The sequence below is a fragment of the Leptinotarsa decemlineata genome, unplaced genomic scaffold (genome assembly GCF_025532065.1).
Source record: "Leptinotarsa decemlineata unplaced genomic scaffold, Ldec_3_MD MMD2_P_RNA_scaffold_12, whole genome shotgun sequence".
Taxonomy (NCBI): Eukaryota; Metazoa; Arthropoda; class Insecta; order Coleoptera; family Chrysomelidae; genus Leptinotarsa; species Leptinotarsa decemlineata.
The window spans coordinates 4,358,484-4,378,736 of record NW_027412526.1 but is presented as its reverse complement, the minus strand read 5'-3'; the positions used below and the strand labels follow the sequence as shown (position 1 = coordinate 4,378,736).

Sequence of the window (20,253 nt, the reverse complement as noted above, 5' to 3'; positions counted from 1 at the left end):
CCATAGGTTCCTTTGATCCGGTGTGTCTTCAACACCAAGACTTTAATTTCAAACTCCCCTGTACACATTACCGATTAATGATTTCACAACCAAAATAACTCCCCTATTTAGGCCACCCCCTCAACCTCGAAAGCTGAGGGGTGAGACCCCCGATCTCGTCTCGACGGGATCCGGTGACTGAATTTCTGTGTCTCCCCCAAAAACTCCCAGGCCCTAGCGCCAGTAACGCTAGCCACAAAAACCTCATCTCAACGTTTTTAAACCTTCCCACACGTATGATCATCGGCAGGATGCAATATATTCATTTGTTTAGTCTAGCCCAATTTGAGCATGATTACAAAGACGCTCAAAGGTCCGACAGTTATAAAGTAGTTCAGCGCTTTTTCTACTGAAAAAATATCGATACCGAAGAAACGGGTGATCGACCTCGATCCCTATGAATGGGATCGATCATTTACGTTAACTATCGCAATGGCAGTTATTACAATCTAGAGGATACTTCATCGATTGTTGTTCCATGTCTTGTGCCAGACTCATTTCGGTTATTATTCATTTGCAGTTCTTATTTATCTTGTAGAAAGTTTACCAAGAGTTGTCCATCTTCGAGAGCGAAATTAACGTTGAAATATTCTGCTTCAAAACCCACTCGACCGTAAATGTGTTGTCACACTCCCTCTCGCCTTACAGTAATATACGAAACGTGACTTTCTCTCTTTCTATCTTCACTAACTTATACCTTCCTCTCAACTTCCGTTCGCCTCGCCCAACCACACTTTTCGTAACATTCGCGTCACGCATTCATCAGCTTACTCCTCAAGTCAAGCGCGCGTAATGAGGTTTCACTTCAAAAATCTGATTCCTGTCAGGTGTCAACGTTTTGCATTACCTAGAAAAAAATCAGTAGCATTTAAAAAAACTACACTGAAAGTTAGCAAGTATGAATTCCAATTTTCGAATTTCCTGCTGACGTGAAACACCTGTATTTCGAAAATTTCTCTTCAATCCCAACAGAAAACCATATTTCTCGCAAACTGTTTTATCAACCATCGAATTATCAGTTTCACTTTCAATGTTGTTGATAATTCATCATCCCGGACTGAAAAAACCCATGACATCATAAGATATTCGTTTTATGGCGAAATTATTCCAGTTTCTCGACGATATCTCTACAATCAACATGAGAATAGATTGCAATATTTTATGTAAGACCCAACTTTCTCGCTGTTTGAAACAAAGATACCGAGTACCAAAAATACCCACGAATGCGTTGTTCCCAGCATCACAATCTCAATTGCAAATTGAAGTTAACGTCAGGACATGTTAATCTGAACATAGTATCAGAAAGCTGGGGAATAATTTTCATGATTCGGTCTGATTCCTTCTCTAAGTGGGCTTAAAATTATTCAAATTCAAACAGCGACCTGTATTAATGACTGATTTCGAATGACTTAACAGAAGGTACGAATACAGAATGTGGCACACAGGAATAAAACATTTTGCAAATTCCAAAAACACGACAAGTTTTATCACAGGTGACTGACAATGTTTCATGATGAATTTCATTAGTTCGGACTTCCATTGCCTAATAATATATAAAATGATTTGAATACAAGTTGTACAAGCAACGACCTCCAAAAATTATATCAAATACAGCGATTGGCTTGTTTAAACATCACAGGAGCCATGAGAACAACACCAACCGTGGCAGTGGAATTAATTACTGTTCTGACTCCCCTGGACCTGTACGTTAAGGAGGTTGCGTTAATGGCCATGTGAACTTCGAAGTAGGAATGGGTCAATTGAGGCTGAGCCTATGGTGAGGAGCGCTACGTCTCCAGCTAGCTCCCATCCTATTCCTAATTTTCGTCCTCGACACCCCCACAACCCAAAAAATACTCCAATACGCTGACGATACCATCCTATACTCCTATACTAAACACAAAACATGATAAATCACTTCACACAATGGTGCAACAAATGGCGCATCCAGATAAACCCGACAAAAACTCAGACAATCCTCTTCCGACACCCAAACACAACTGACCGAAACCGACTTAACCCCGATAACTTGAACCTCAGGTTTCTAGGAGAAAACCTCCAACTCCAAGACTCGGTGACCTACCTAGACGTGACCTTCACGAGAACCCTCAATTGGGAAACCGACATCAGAGAAACCCTGGACAGAGTCAGGAAAAGAGCAAACCTCCTGGAAGCCTTGAAGGGAAAACTCGGGAAATGCAACAGCCAAACACTAATGCACACATACAAAACATACATATGACCGATCATGGACTATGTAGCAATAATACCAACACGATTGACAAACCGACTACAAGCCACAAAAAGGAGAATACTCCGAAACATACATAACCTACACTACCGATTCCCCTCCAATGAACTATACCAAACCACAAAACTAACCCCAATAAACATTAGATTACAGGAACTCCGAAGAAAATACACCGAAATAACTATAAACAGCAACAACACTGCAGCCAAGGAAACACTGACCACACCCTGGAGACCCCGCGGGGGCGCGAGGAGGATACCAAGGAAGAAACTCCCATTTCCCCCAGCCAGACCACTGGGAGCCCTGGAGGATATAACGGAGGGATTACAAGACATCCTAGACGAGTTCCCGCTGGCAATCAGATAAAGACCAAACCACAACCAAGGAAGACCCGACCAAAAACACCGGAACCAGCGACGAAACCCGACAAACAGCCAAGAAGATCTACACACAAAGGAAAGAAGGCCAACGGACAAACCGGGACACAGGACACCACAAAATTAAACACAAACACTAACCCTATTTTTTCTTTATCACCAAACACCAAACAACACAGCCCCTGAAGAGGCATGAGCCTAAAGCAGGGCACATAAAAATTGTAGATTTATAAAAACATGTAACACTCCTAAAGAGACATAATAAACGTATTCATTCGTGACCTGTCTTCCTCCCTGGAATGGACAGGATGGACGATGATCTAGGAAGACAACTCCTCTGGAGGATGTACAATGGGTCCCATGTGGTCAAAGTTGTGGGCCTACACACACCCTCCCTACTCTACAAATACAGAAGTAGAATCTAGAAAAACAGATCAGGTGTGAAGCCAATAGATTGAGTTCAAATCGTTCTGAACGATTACCTTCTATGAATCGTAATGAATGATTTCAACTTGAGATCATCATCAAATTCATCTTTCAGGAACTATGACATACAATACGGCTACGACAGGAAACCAGCGCTACGCCTCCAAGGCAGAAGAAGAGGATCTCAGTGAAGCGCAACCCCAATAAACTGTCTATCTGGCATACTTAGAAGTGTCACCAACCGAATCGGGAAAATTCTGAAAGAAGAGAAAATTATCCCTGCTTTTAAACCAACCAAGAAAATATCTGAGTATCTGAGATCAGCAAAAGACAGCAGAGATCCACTCAAAGTGAAGTTTGTATCGGTCAGACAAAAAGAAGCATTGTTACCCGCCTAGTTGAACACAAGCGGAGTTGCCGATTGGAACAGACCGAGAAGTCTACAGTCGCTGAACATATCGAAAATATCGAGAGGCTAGCAATATCAAATCATTATTCAATATTTGGAAGCCATCGAAATACATGTATACCAAAAGAACTTCAACAGAAAGAAAGAACATTTCTACCAAGAAAGGCCCCAAAAGGAAGCCATGTCACCCAAATTGCTCGGGAAGTTCGCGCGAACCCGCCATTACAGAAAGTGCGCGAAAAATTGGCACTGTAAATGACATGGCAGAAATGAGAGCTTCAGTTTCAGTTAATAGGTCGACCATGACACTGAAGATAATTGCTGTAGTTGCAATTGAAACTTTTGGAGATTGTAACCAAAAAAGACCACGGCAAAAACCAGGAACCGACCAAAACATTGATGTCGGCCGTGAAAGTTAACATTTCTGAATTGGATTGATTTTTCGGAATCGATTCAACACCTACTTCCTATCAAAATGGAAGCAGTAATGTAAATAACCCAAGTGTGCTTTCCAAACGGCAAAATATATAGGGTCTTTTCAAAAGAAAATGGACTGACGTCATCCATTCATCACAAAAACAATCCTGTCTGTCAGATAAAAAATTTCCAAGAAAATCCATTGTGATTTCTGAAGCGGCCAACGAAAAGCACAAAGTTCTCGCCAACAAAATCCTTTGTTAACCTTCCCATTGTCTCTATCATACCGTAAGGTAAACAATTGTCTCTGAGATGGCCTTCGAATCATAAGTGCTCTGTCTCCGGATATCCGTACAGGACCCTCCGAAATCGAGGACACTTCATCATTTCACTTTCTCCCTCACTTTTCACTTTCATTCGTGGTAACCGGCGGATGCCATATTTGAAATATCTATTAGGATGATTTATTTTGGACTTTTGTTGGCAGTGCTGTGCGTATTGGGAAACAGATTTACTGTTAATCGGTTTTGGCCAAATCTGTATTCTGGTGATTACATTCGTCATGGTAATGAATCACGTTGATAATGATCCTTGTTTCAATACTCTATAATTGTTTTTGGAGTAGAGATTGCATCATAACAGAATTTTGGCAAATACATATGTGGCAAGCAAACTGCTTCTTTGTCATCCAGTCAATCTAGACATTTGATTGTGGATGCAAGATACCAAGACGTTCAGGGAGGCGAAATGAATATCGCAGTTCACAGATTTTATTGAAGCTACTGCACATAAAATTCAATGCTGATCGTAGCATATTGCGAAGCATCACGCACATTTGTGCGTAATGCTTCGCAATATAAATTCAGATTGTGTCGACCTTCACTTCTTGGTACTAAGAAACTGATCTCGAGTAAAAAACTCTTACTGTCAATATTGTTGTTTAGTAATTTATGCAGGAATTTTATACCAAGGATGAGTCTCCTATTTTCCAAAGATGTCATATCAAATCGTGTCAACCAAATGTTATGATCGATGCCTCTCGTGGGTATTGACCATTAACTTTTAGACATAAGTATTTTAGGAACTTCCTTTGCACGCTCTCAATTGATGTTTTTAGTAGTCGTAAACTGGATTCCTATTTGCATCAGCAGTCATATTGCTTATATTTGTTGTATTTGTTAATTTACTGTCGCATGTTATACCAAGATCTTTTATCACATGTACGTGGTTGACTGTTTTGCTGATTGAATAATCGTACATTAAAGTTCGCTCTCTTGTTGTTAATGATATCATTTTACATTTGGAAACGTTAAGTTGTAGACGATTATTATTACACCAAAGTTCGATTACATCTAATTCATGTTGTACACGTTGACAGTCAGTAATGTCGTCGATTTTATAATATAGTTTCAGGTCGTCTGCAAATAGTAGGCTAAGAATATTCAAAGAGGTTGCCGAGTCATTAATAAAAAATGAAAGAGGTCCAAGATTAGAACCTTGTGGTACCCCAGATGCAACTACGTAATGGGCCGATTTGAAAGATTCATATATTCGACGACTGTTTTCTGATAACTAGATATGATTCAATTAGAGTAAGCAGTTGGTTAGAGAGTACCAATTTTGTCATTTTGCTGAGAAGGACGTAATGGTCTATTTAATCGAAGGCTTTCTGAAAGTCCAAATAAACGACATGGACTTGTTTTTGCTTGTTCAGGTACGTACAGAGATATTGAGATATTGATTTGAATATGCAAGATTTGTCATACATGATCTTTGTTGTACAAAACCATGATAAGTAGGAGAAACAACTTTTTGAATATGGGAGTACATAACATTTTCCACACATATCTCGGAGAGTTTAGAAAAGTTACATGAAATTGAAATAGCCCTGTAGTTTGTGATATCGTTAGAGTCGCCTTTTTTTAATATCGGACTGATTCGACCCCTGTTCCACTGCTCAGGAAAGGCATAAGTTGATAAAATTAAATTAAATATTCCTATTAGACGTATAGAGAGAACGTTGATACAGTTTTTTATCACAAGACTAAGAACATTGTCAACATCGCCGGTGAATTTATTTCTTAATTTTTTTGAAGCAGTGATAATATCGATTTTAGAGAAGGCAGGAATGTTTAATGTATCTGAATCAGAATCATGAGAATTTTCATGAAGCATATTCTCGTCCGAAACCAAATATACACTTCTGAAGTACCTACTTGGCGAATCCGTTGACAATATCCCCAGGCTTATCAAATACCTCATCATCAAGTTCCATTATACCCTGCAAGTTCAAGTTTAGCTTGATTATAAGCTAGACCCAAAAGACTTGGGTCGACATTACATTAGAATCAGTTCAGGCTTCGCGGAAAAACTGCTGAACACAATTTTTTGAAAAGGACTCTAGTGCTAAATGTGGTTGCAAAAACATTGTGAGCCATCAAGGTACACCTGTCAGATATGAAACATCGGAATTATGTTGTGAAATAAACATTTATATTCAATAAATACAAAAAAAAGGAAAGTTAAAATATGTATGTTCATTTATAATGTGGAAAATAAAAAAAACAGTCCTATTTCAACGAAATCAATTCAATTCATGATCATAATACACAGCAATTACGAAATATAGTTTTACAACCTCACGAAAGTAAATTTGGACAAAAGTGTATTTTTCATGATGGAATTAATTGATACAGGGCTATTCAAATTCGTTTATGTACATGGTGATCTCGTAAACGATAAGAGATGGAATCAATTTCCAGGGCCGTAATTTAAAAGGAAATAATTCACCCAATTATAATTAAATATCATCGAAACATCCCGAAATATTAAATAAAATTCAATCTCTCAGTAGGAAGTTAACGTCTACGATACAAAAACTACAACAAAAAATACAGGTCCGTACTTAAAAATTCAAAGATGGGAGTGGCCCAAGTCAGATGACACCCTATATAAAAGATTCATGGACATATTCTGAGAGCCCACATCAAGTGCCAATAGCAAAATGTTGACAGATTTTCAATATGTCTGCGAATAAAGAATATATAAGCAAAAAATAATTTGGGATTTTTTGGTTTTTCCTGTATATCTCCAGAATCAAAAGAGCTATATTCGATTTTTTTACATCATTGAATAGGTCTTTAAAATACGCAACTTTGCCACAATTCAACCGACATTCTATCTCTTATCATTTACGAGATCCTCATGTACAGAAACGAATTTGAATAGCCCTGTATAATAAAATACCTAACAATATAAAACTTCGAATTATACGTAATTCTAAACAACCTGAAAGAATATATCTTGAAATAGATTGACAGTTTTGTAGTTTCACATATTTTTATTTGTTTTTCTGTTCATTTTTATTTGTTGTATTATTCTTAGTATGTTTTTTTTTCAATTGGCACATTAAATTGTCCCTACTTTAAACATATAAGTTTCTTGGGATTAATATCGATATTTCTTCAAAATTCATCTGAAAATGTAAGGCTTTTAATAATTTTTCATCATCATGATCATCTTTATTCGAAATACTGAAAAAAAATTTCATTACATGTGTAATTTGTATAATACCTTTCATCACTTTCGATGACCCGCCACTGAGACCCTTGGTTGTATATTGGATTGGATTTCACTGATGGGTTTATTTGCTGATAATATTACTGGCATGATTCCGCCAAATTGGTGGGTACCTGCATTAGTGAGTGAAATCGAAATCTAATTTGTAATGACACTTTCTTTTTGTACCTAATACATCTGCTTTTCCTGACGCAGTGAATCAGTTCAATCACCAATTACAATTAACGCTTGAATACGTACTGTTCTGTAAGCTGCTGAATGTGAAAAATGGATTGAATAGAAACTATCCAACAAATTTCTACCATAAATCAATTGGTTCATTTGAAATTTTTTGTTTTCTCTGTTTTTTTTTGTTTTTTCGTTAACCAGCTGCCCCCCTAATGAGGTATTACCTTTCAACGTGTGATTTATAACAAGGATTAGACGATAGGAAATGAAAATCGATCGTCCAGCCTTGCGGTTTCAACCACCGGTTCACACAGCGGTTGTTTGAGCAAACCGCCCATGTCAACCCAGCCATCTACCGTCTCATTCAGAAATTCTTGTTCTGAAATACTTCGATCGTGAAAATTTGTGTTTGGAATCAATATTTGTAAAAGATATGCCTGAATTCTCAACAAAAACCGCAATGATACCATCAGAACAACACCGTTTCGTCAATGGTGAATTCCCAGCAGCAATCTTCTACAGTGCATGAACAAGTACGACAACTTACGATGAAAAAAAAAACCGACAGATATTGTTCATCTTAACTTTGCCAAGGCTTTTGACAGGGTCTCAGTGAGGAGGCTGATGCACAACCTTGTCACACTCGGTATTCGTAACCAACTAAACCTATGGATTGAAAATTACATGACAGATAGAACTTCCACGGTCAAAGTAGGTCACTCTTTTTCTTCGGACAGACAAGTCACAAGTGAAGTTCCCCAGGGATATGTTATTGACCCGCTTCTCTTCGTTGCTTATGCAAGTGATGTTGCTCTCCGTATAAAGTCCTGCAAATCGTTTTATGCCGATGCTACTGAACTGTATGGAAATGCCTGAGTTAAACATAAATTCCTTCAAGGAAACCTTAACTCGATTGGTCAGTGGTGTGAGAATTGGCTTTTAACTCTTAACGTCACAAATTCATTAATTAATAGTGACCTAACTTGGACCAAAATATTATTTCCACATGCAAACGCGCCGACAACACAGGCAGAGATAATATTTTTTGTTGAATCGTATTTTCGGAACACGGAATAACTTACCTAACGATGTTGTGAATTCTGACTCAGTTAATAGTTTTAAAAATCAAATTTCAAAATATTAATTTTTTTTTTGCATGCATTGTATCAACTTGTTGATCTCTTTAGTTTTAAGGATTGTATAGGACCCTGTATCCAGCCTTTATTTATACGTAACAATAATAATAAAAATAGGACGTTTCGGAGAAGCCGTAGCGAACATTTGAAACATGTTATATCTCAAAATGTCCTTCAAACGAATAAAACATTTTGATACGTCACACCCTCACTTTGTTTTGTTTAAATTTGAAGATAGGATGGGCTTAATGGAAGACCCTATATATAATTAACCTCCACAGAGGTTCAGATATGTTTTACCTAAACATATATCGGGGATAACAATTTTTGAATAGTTGGCTCGAAACAATACAACTGTTTCGAATATGAAATCGGTAATTGTTATTCAATATCTGTTAATTGAACAGTTGTGTTTTTTCCATCAAAGGTGAATGTCCTTGAACACCAAGATTCATACAAGTTGTTTTACCCGAACCTGGTCCATAGGTCAGTTTAACAAGTAGTGATGCAAGTTGAAAAATAAATTGACTTGAACTTTTTCATTATGTAAATAACAGTATAGGTCAGTCAAATGGAATTGAGACATCGGAATTTATGAAGGTTAAATTGATTGAGAACTTCAATTGAAAATTAATAACCGAAAACTGGCTAATATTCTGCTACTTACTATAAATAAACCTTTCCTTTATTTTATAATAATAATTCCAGAGATATATGAGGGTGTTACCAGAAGTACCAGGCCCAACAAAGAAAACACAAACATTTTGGAAATAAATTAATTTCGTTGGAAAATCTTTGAGCCATTTTTTCAAGTTTGGGAGCAGAAAATAATTCGAGGAGTATATCTCTGGCCTGGTTTATACTTCCCAACCGATCCGAGTTGTTCATGGGATAAAGGAATATTTTCATCAGGGGAAGAACACAGTTATGGTCCTGCTAGACCTGCTGACTGGTTGGCTGTCATTGTTTATCTTTCACTGCCTGAACCACTGTGCATGCTGTTTTTGTCAAGTGCATTAGCTTGGGATGTGAGGGTTGAGCAAACCGGTATTCTGATGCCTGCTTACACGTAGCTAGATACGGAAATGACAGTTTCACTTGTGGTTCTATTATTCCCTGACTGAATGGCATTCCAACGATGTATCCGTGCCAAGAGGATGAATGAGACTGAGACAATCAGCTGTCTCTACGGAACCTTCGAGACACCGGGCGCCCCCTCGTCGAAGCATTGCTTTGTCACGGTAATGCGGGGCTCTGCCGTGATTGACCTTCTGTCCCCAGCTACTCGTGGGACTTTTATGGACAGAGTAAACTGCACAGTTGAATCTAAGTCATCGTCAAGTGTAGCTGACGTGCAAAAACCCTCATATGGGAAGGTTGTCGCGTGTATCAAGGTGGTAATCTTGCACTTTGACTATCCGACTACCTCATTAACGATGAAACAGTAGATCATATACTTTGTGCCTACCCCGCTGGGGACCGAATCAGGTTTTTAGAGTTCGGCAGAGCCGTACCTGACCAAGCGAACTTTTCGTGTTAGACTAGACCAAACCTCATCTGCATATTATTGCAGGTGTCCCGCAGGGGTCCTGCCTATTACCGCACCTGTATTCATTGTACACGCATGATTTTTCCATGTTCTCGCTAACGAATATGGGTATTTATGCAGACGGTACCGCAATTTACGCTCATCCATCCTCGAGCGAAGGCCCTAAGCAGCAACTGCAGATTCATCTTGACAGCATGGTTATATCTTACTTCGACAGGAACAAAATTGAGATGAACACATCAAAAACTGAGCTCGTCAACTTTTCGAAGAAACTTACCAACGTGAAGATCTTCGGGAAGTTGCGAAACAAAGGCGTGAGCGTTGATGAGCAAAAAAGCACGCGATATCTGGGAGATACCCTGGATAGGCGCCTGAATTTTCAAAAACATCTGAGTTTGCCGATCCAATGCCGTGGCTGCGGCGATAAAACGTACGTATTTGCTCAGAGCACTAAAATCCAAGCTCAGTATTGACAAGTTGCTCATTTGAAAACAGGTTATAAGACCAGCTATGATGTACGCCTGTCCCATATTCTGCAGCCTCAAGAGAACATTTCTCCAGAGACCCGAATAGATGCAGAATGAGGTGCTCCGTACTTGCAGGAATGGTGATAAATACATTTCATTGGATGATCTGTCAGATCTGGCTGAAGTTGTGACAGTCACTGAACACATCAGAAGGCTGTCTCAGAATTTTTTTTTACTGGATGGCGATTCGTCACGGCTATTAGTAGTTAACATGGGTTGTGATCATTATTGTCAAGTCCATAAAATGTATACAGTCGTCCTTTTCCATCTCCACAGTAAATGTGATAGAAGGGTGGAGAAAATTGATGAAATTCAAGAACTTAGTCAATTGTCTGTTTGTTATTATGAAACATATCAGGATATAGGTTAGATTAGGTCTAAAGTGAAGGAGTCTATTCGACCCTCCACCGAAACCCGCAAGGGTTTATTATGGCTCACATCTATTCACACTCGACCAAATAAAAAATATTTCACACATTTATGATTGTGAAAATTGAAAAAAATTATTGAAAATGACAAGAACTATAACTTATAATTTCGACTATCTTCCTCTACATCGTCGTCTTCCGATGGCTGCAGTATTTCAAAGTCCTCTTCTTTCTCATCTTCAACGGCATTTGTCTCCAGGTCTTCCCTGATTTCGGGGTCAAAGGTTCTGTCTTCATTGACATCGCTCTGATATGGTAAAGCATTGTGACAAGTTTGCCCATTACACTGGCCACAAGCTGTAGAGGTTAGGTTAGGTCAGGTACAAAGTGGAGGGTCTGTTCGACCCTCCACTGCAAACCGCACGGGTTTATTGTAGCTTATACCTATACACACTCCACACCAAATAAACCCAGCTTCTTAACGAAGTCGATTAGTCTGTGTGGTGACTGGTCTTTTAGGTCAGATGGTAATGTCCGGCACAATATTAGAAGGGCCGGCAACCTGCGATGTGTGTATCACCGGCGCCTTCGATGTTTCCAATCTTGGCGAAGGCGCCAGTACAGGGCTAACTGCGACAGGCGTCTGAAAGGATAAGCCATCACTAGCCTCAGTGTCATCCAGTCATATTGAAGTTGTTGGAGTGGCGTAGGTAGTCGTTTCCAACTCGAATTCCTCTGCACACGCCATGGCATCATGGTCGATTCTGTCCGGATTTGGTGGACTATCCGTTTTAGAGCAGTTACGATGTTACTTTCCACTCTCTGGCTCTGCGTCAAAATCTTCCGTAGGTGGACTGGCCTCTATGGTTGCTGTCGGGGACAGCATTGCATCCGCCTTGGCCGTGGGTGTAGCGGCCTTGCTCGTGGTGGCTGAGCTCGATTCCCAGCTAGGGGACCGGTCAGAGAATTTCTCCTAGCTCCATCCCTGGCTTCCGCCAGAAGCGTGGCGTATAGTGGTTTACCACGCTTGTGGCGTATTTGTTCTTTCGTCAGTTTGGTGGCATTCTCCATATATGCTATAAATGGTCTACCTGGCGGAGTAGAGGCCTCAATGGCCGCCAAGCCTTTTAGTACTACTCTTCTTCAGGGATACGCACTTGCAACTCATGATGGTATTTTTCCTGGTGAGCCCTTCTCTCGTGTAGTCTGACTCCTCCGTATGTTTCGTAAAATTTTTCGCAGTGGATGCAATGCTGCCTGTCTTTCACTACACATGTCTGCTTGTGATGTAGCAACGCGCGCTGGGATCTACTAGTATGTCCACACTTGTTACACTGGTGTGGATCCAGCGTTGCATGAAGTGGGCCCTGTGTGCCGGATTGAGGCACGGCCACAGTTTTCAGGTCATTCTGCTCATTTCCCTGCCCGGTGTTGTTTTGCTCTCGGAGCTACGGGGGAGCTTCCCTCCTAGGTTGCCCTTAGTTGCTGGTGGCTGGTCAGGAGTTGTTCTTGCCATCGTGAAAGGCTTCGTTTGTTGCTCTTTAGAAGCTTCTGAAGCCGCTTGTTTGATTCCTCCAGTTTTTTCCATAGTTTTGAATTCTTAATTGGAAGCCTGGTATTCACTGCGCTGCTTAGTAAAAACTCCCCTCAGTTAGTTTATGCTTGAGAGTACAACCCAGTCACTGACAGGTTCTGGTCCAATGAAGCTGCTTGCAGCACCCTCCTTTGCAAAGGAGTCAGCAGTATCATTGCCTTTCAGGCCTGTATGGCCAGGAATCTAGACCAGAGACGTTCTGGTCTTCCTAGCGAGGAGAGTCGTTTTTGGCAACTTACTACCAATTCAGACATTGCTCGGTAGGAACCATGAGCTTCCAACGCCGCATGACTGTGCGGGAAAATAGTTATTGACTTGTTTATGAGGTTGGATTCTTCCAATCTCTCTGCACACAATTCAATAGCGTAAATTTCCGCTTGAAATACAATCGCATAGGTTTCTAAGCAGGTAGATATCTCTGTCCTGGGTCTGCGACTAAAAGTACCTACACCAAAACTGGAAGGTGTTTTTGATCCATCTGTGAACCAACAATCTGCTCTTTATACTTCCTTCTCCCAGAGGATGCAGTCCTCTCTACTCGGGAACAGTACTTTATAAGGCAGTTCGTAGTTGATGATTGGAGGCATAAAGTCAGAGGTCATTTCCAGAATGCTGGATCTAGAATCAGGATATCATCCATATATCTATATCAATACACGAAACTTCTTACCAGTGGGTTACCATATAGTTTTCTCTCCAAATCGTCCATGGATATCTCTGCCAAAATGGGACTAAGCGGGTTTCTCATCAGAGCACTGTTGGTTGATTTAAAAAAACTTGTTGTCATTCTGAATTCTGAATAAGTGTCGAATGTTTTGCTCATGTTCTTGTCGAAGGACCAAATAAACTCACTCTTCCATGTCAGAAGGTGCCAATTTCATTGATGAATAAATGCATGAATAAGTTACGAGTCTCACTTTTTCAAGAACGCATTTAACTGAAACTGAAACTAATCCGTGTTCACTTTCAAGGTCATTGAAGAAGGGAACGGTTCGTGATCTGAATTTTATGAAAGTCAATGCCAGTAGTTGCAGAGATAAAAATGCCGTGTAGAGAGGCGGAATGAGAGAAATCTTGATTTACGCCGGAATAGAGTGGTTTCCACAACATACCGGATATTCAACCTAGAATGTTTGCCACATCATTTTTTCGGTTCAAAAGTGGATCAGTGACGATTTTCACTGAATTTGAAACAGGTGCCTTTCATTTGAAATTTTCCTTCTAGTCAGTTAATGAATAATGAGAGATGTATGCCTACTGATAAATCTCAATGGTGGATCCTATGCAAAATGAATTTAGAATTTTTACTATCTGTTTCAAAATCTGTGTTTTCGATATAAGGATTATCAAGGTCTCAACTTCCAACATGCAAACAATAAATATCAGTTTTGTTTCACATAAGAGAGACGTTTATATCACATAAGAGAGATAGAGTTCAGTAATGAATATAATTGGATTTTTTCCCAACACCGAACCCTTATTTTCACATCTCGACACGTGTTTCGATCACCAAGTGATCATCTTCAAGAGGAAGATCAAACTAAACGTATCTACTTATCACTATTTATACCATAAATACCTCTTTTAAGTGTCTCAAAATAATTTCACAATATTGCCTTATCTACTAGTCTTAATTCAATTTTACAATGTGTCCTTGTGTAATAGTCAGGTGAATTTAATAATTGAAATATCATTTTGAAGAGCTATATAATATACTATTGACTATTGGTCCACCATCATTATTCATGATAATATTATGTTTACTTATTTGTACAGTCTCATAGGCATCTAGATGCCTATTGTTAAGTTGTCTAACTAATTTTAATGAACTGAAGTCTACGGAATTGCTTTGTTGCAAAATATGGGCGACTGCTGATTTTTCAGGTCTTCCATATATTAGTTATGCTAAGTGTTTCTTATATCTTATTTCAATAAATAATTTTGTCTATTCATAATATTTTACATCGCAGTCCCAACATTTAATTTCGTAAATTCCAGACTTTTAATAATTGTCAACTTCGACTTTTTGATTTCGTGAAAGACTGTAGTGACCATCTTCATACCTAGTTTTTTGAAAATGTTTCCAAAGTTTTTCGTGTATTGGTGGTACGGAACTGAGATATATTTATCTTGCTTTTCGTCGTTTTTAAAATTCGTTCAGTCTCAACCTAAACTTTTTCTTTCTTATTATATCATCTATAATACCCCTCGAGAAACCGTTAGTAGCTACTATTTCCTGTATTGTACGTTTTCCTTTTGTGAAAAATCAAAATGCAATGCGCTAGAAAATTCAGCCCAGCACGTTTGTGCTGTCCACAGTGATGTGAACTGTCAGGAATATACCTGACAGTTCATATATGGGGTGGACGATATGAATATTTGTTTTTGTTGAATATTCTTCGATTTCCAGTACCCCAGAATCATTTTGCTATACTATCCGGTATATCCTGATAAATAATTCAATATTGCTAATATGCAGATTTCTATTTCATTGCCACGGGGACCTTGAATTACTCTCTTATGCGTTCAATTACACTTTCCATTTTGATAATTTGAAAAAATATTAAAGATTGAGCACAGTCATTCGCTTCATGGGTAATCAATAGATTCTTTTTTATGTATTTCCACAACGTAGATAGTAAATGGAGCAAAAACGCGTTTTTTTTTCAAAATTGGCTTTATTCGTCAACGTTATCTCCATCAAGAGCCACACGATGATTCCAGAACCGCTTTAACATTTCAATACCACTTTTCTAGAACGATTTATTTTTTGCCTCAAAGAAGGTTCCAGTTTCAGCAACGACCTCTTCATTAAAGCAAAATTTCTAACCGAAGATCATTTTTTGGGGTCAGCGAGCAGCCGGTGGTCGCCGGGAGCTAAATCTGGCAGATATGGTGAATATGGGGGTAATTCGAAGTTCATTTCATGTAGTTTTGCCATCGTTTTGATTGACTTGTGAGACGATGCGTTGTCTTGATGAAAAAAACTTTTTTATTGACCGTATGCCGTATGCCGATTGAAAAGACACTCATCTCCGGTTAGTTTTTGGTAACTCCATGCAAAAATTCAGTTAGGAAAGTCAAGATAAAACGATACAACAGAAAGTAAAAGCACCTAGAGGCTGATTTTCGACCAAAGAAGGTCAGATGCCAATCTTGGTGAAGTGCCCATCAGTAATGTGAGGTCCGCTCCGGAGGAGCGGGGGTGGATGGACGAAATGGGATGTTCTGTACAGATTGACCGTGTGGAGAAGATTTCAACTCAGGGCACTCAACCTGGGAGAAGGCATGAGGGGGTGGAAGGGAGTTTGGTTTCTGATATGATGGTGAATGAACGTGCCGATAACGACCGTCCATAAAGAAGCTACGCAGACGTCATTGTTGAAATGTCATAAAACGTGCCACCACATGAGAAGTCTTGTAAGTGTTCAAAGGGAAATAGCACTCCCGTTCTCGCCGGGTGGTGGCCAGGGTGGATCGGATGTCCACGTGGGAATGCTAAAGTGGATTTACATAACTCCTATTCCCATTCACGTCGATTAGAGACCGAGGTGGATTGGATGTCCACGTGGGAATTGGATTCTATTATTCATACGAAAGATATGCGTATAAAATCAGAAAGTCTCCCGAACAAGGGGAGACTAACAAAAAATTTAAATGTTTTTATAATGAAAGAGGAGGGGTGGCAGCATTGCTTCGAAGAAGACTGCTGCCCCCGACGAAGCTCCTGTCAATTTTGATAGGAGGAGGATGGACAAATGCACCCGAAAGAGGAACAACGTCTAATGAATCCAGAGAGGGAAATAACATTTTGAAAGTGAAATTATATTCTTGAATGAGATATTAAAAATCACTAGAACTGAAAATGTCGATGAGATAGTCAGAAATGTATTGGAAATTAGGTGATAAATATAAAGAAGAATGAAACGACATTAAGTAATTCAGGAAAATCTATACCTCTTTCAAGATCTTCAATTTTTCATAATATTTGCAATCATTTCCATCCTAATTTGGAAGTTTGAACAGTTTTCTGGTATCACGAATTCTATAAATGAGTTCAGAAGTGGTTCTCGATAAATTAGAAAAAAAATCTTGTTTATAACTAACATTTTGGCTATATTCATTCCATTTTCAAAACTTTACAGAAAAGAAACTGATTACTACTTTTTATAGCACAGAATTCAAATTATTCAGATACTTAAGGAAGTAAGGTTTTAAATAGAACAGTTTTATCTAAATCTGTTCATTCGTTTAGGCGTGAAAGAGCCACAAACATACATACATACGCACAAACTTTCACATTTGTTTTAGTATAGATACATAGATAATTAACTTATTCACTTTCTTTGCAGGAGTCTGCTCATTTCTTTATTTTAAAAATTATTCATTCAGGAATTCAGTAAAACACAGGCTCTATATATACACTGTGTGGCTCAGTGTGGCGTGAGAAAGCGTAACACCGAACCAGTGGAAAGAGAATCGCACAGTCGCTTGCGCAAGGCGATCCGTCGCCACGGCATGCGTTTTCACGCCAGCAATCGATTTAACGTGCTGCTATAAGTTTCGCATCAAGAAAACACAGTATGTCATCAATGTTATTAGATGATAAATTTCCTTCAGTTACAGTTTCAATCAGTATTTTTTAGATATATGATGGAATCGGCCGATACTTGATGAAAATCCATAACTAACGTATTTCCTTCAGTTACAGTTTCAATCAGTATTTTTTAGTTTACGATATATTTTTTTGTGTTCTCTGCTTCCTCTTCTGGTAAATGTTTGTCGTTTGATGAAACAGAATACAGGCATTTCGTTCTAAACGTAAAGCCCTCTGTATATGTATCTGTAGAGAGTGAGTGTTGGCCCACAGCACTTAGGCAACATGTGATCCATTGTACATCCTCCCGAGGAGTTGTCCTCCTAGGTCATCGTCCATCCTGTCTTTTCCAGGAAGGTGGACAGGTCACTGGGAGACATCTCCTGTATATCGGCAGGTGTAGGCCAAGTCTCGCCGAACACACACTCTCTTATTGAGGATAACTCCGAACACTCGCATAGGACATGCCTGACAGTTCCATCTTCCTGTTCACACATCCTGCATAGAGCTGTGTCCACTAGCCCCATATTATGGAGGTATTTCCTTAGTTGACAGTGGCCAGTCAGAAATCCTACTGTTGAACGTAGATGTTCCTGGTCATCGCCAGATATTTTTTCGGCGCCAGCTTCCCAGGGTCGCCCAGGGTGATCCTGACAAGATTGCATCCTTTTATTCCATCCCATTCCTTCAGGGATTGAGTATGGGTGTAAAATTTGGCTAGTTTCGCAATTGTGGAAGTCATCAGGCCGTAGGTGCCTCTGGTGCTAAAATTCTTAGTCCAGCCGCTTCCTTGACTGAAGAGTCGGCACGACTCCTGTCGGGCAATTTAACTCACCTCAGGATAATGTTATTATCTAACGAGACTTTGGCTAAGTCTTGGTGGCACTTTAGTACTAGATCTGGGGCTAGTACTAGCCTTTGTGGCGACTAAGATACCAGACAGTTCTGTTTGGATCACGTGAAGCCTTGAGAACGAAATTAATGAATGCACAAATATTGATAAGAAACAAGTAGATTTTTCAACGATTTTTCAGACTAGTTTCAGAACTAAGGAACTACCCGTGACACTAATATTCCGTCAGATTTCTCTTGTTGAATCAACCATGATCTTATCATTTCTCCCTGGTTGTTTTTTCCTCTCGTGGTTTTTTCCCTTCCAAAATCCCACGAAGTTTTTCATCGCCATTGAATCATGACTATCAGGTTTTCATAGCGTACCATCTTTTCTATTACAATGGATTACTTTTTGAATTGTGAATTACCAATCACGATTGCCAATCCTAGCATGAACTATTGTGTAGATAGTATCTTCAAATCGAATTGCTCAAGCTCCAAGGAAAGTAGAAACGATAAATCAGATGACCGCGGGTTCCGGGGTATGCTACACTTATTTGTTTTAATTATCGCTTTTATTATAGAACGGTGAGTATGGTTACAACTTTCTTTCGATGACCTACACTCTTCTTGGAATATTAATAGCGAGGTTCTTCGTTTTCTACCCGCAATGTTAAGGTTGCGTAATTATTCGGTGTGTATGCTAGGTTATTCTTCGTTTGAAGCTGTTGCTGGAAACTGCTGGAATCCTGAACCGCCAGGATCAGAGAAGTCCAATCGGAAGATCACAAGTCAACCGCTTTCTTTGATGGTTTCGGGAAATAGGATTTTCATCCGAGACTAAACATTTTCCTATAGAGGCCATCATTGAGAAAAATTCAATATCAAACCATTGACACTCCGATTTGTTTATTCAGGGAACAGTCAAATTCTTGAAAATCACTTTGAACATTGAATGTCTAAATTGAAAACTTTTCCTCGTTTTATTGGTTGTCTAAAAGTGTCTCTTATCAAAGATGATCTATAGTGGCGAATGTTAAAAAGGGTACACTATTCCTATAAACTTCTGTAGATAGCGACCAATTAACAACTTGAATTTGGTAACCCTTTTCAGTACTTACTATTGAGCTTCTACGGAACAATTAAAACCGACCTGCGCCCTTGTATCCACAGATCCACGGCTAGTCGTTACAACTGAGCAAATTAATCATTATCTCGCTCTGTATTGAGGAAAGGTTATGGTAAGGTTACAAAATTGGCACCCAACGTGGGGCAACGAAAATAATTGTAAATTTTAGGTACTCACCCAGAGTAAAATATCCCATAATCCAAACAGTCAGTACCAGTATGTTCACATGAGATGTCATTGTTTCCTAGGAAAGTTTTTCTCAACCATTTGTAGTTTCACTGAACCTCACTTAGCACTTCACATAACAACCGCCTATTTCCATCAGTTGGTTGACCTCCAACGTCACTTCTGCTAATTAGTGTTTCAGTTCAGCCTCATTGCGCCATTCCTGATTCAATTTTTGCTAATTGATCATTAAAGAAACGCGAGATTTCCTGCAGAGACGTTGCTAATAGTCGCTTTCCAAAGTTTCCTTTCCGTTTCCTGCAACAAAAACGTCGTGTTCAGTGGGTGAATTATAATTATCATTATTATTCATGTTGTGGATGTAATGCAACTTTTCATTGATGCGCGGTGTATGACTGGGGATTGGCAAAGAGCGGTTGTTTCTAAATAATTATTGTTTTCTTCTAGACTGTTGATGAAATGTGTGAAAATTGCTGCGTATTTTTTGTGGTTAATGATGTTGTTCAAGTTATCGGGATTTTATATAGATCAAAAATTAATTTAGGAAAAAGAAGTCAGAGTATGGTGCAGTCGGTATGAAATAAACTTCATAGCAGTGAATAAATATCAAAAACCTAGTTTTTATGTGGAAAAACATTGAAAACTCTGGGAACCTTACTTTATTTCA

At 39.1% G+C, this 20,253-nt stretch overlaps 1 protein-coding gene across 1 annotated transcript in view; it reads right to left on the bottom strand.

The window, feature by feature from the left end:
* Positions 1-20,253, bottom strand: part of LOC111509893 (uncharacterized) — a 75,855-nt gene that overhangs the window by 45,840 nt on the left and 9,762 nt on the right. Inside the window, exon 2 of the mRNA XM_074172382.1 lies at positions 19,578-19,883. Coding sequence (XP_074028483.1) covers positions 19,578-19,638 — 61 coding nt within the window. The 5' untranslated portion in view covers positions 19,639-19,883. The remainder of the gene's footprint in view (positions 1-19,577; positions 19,884-20,253) is intronic.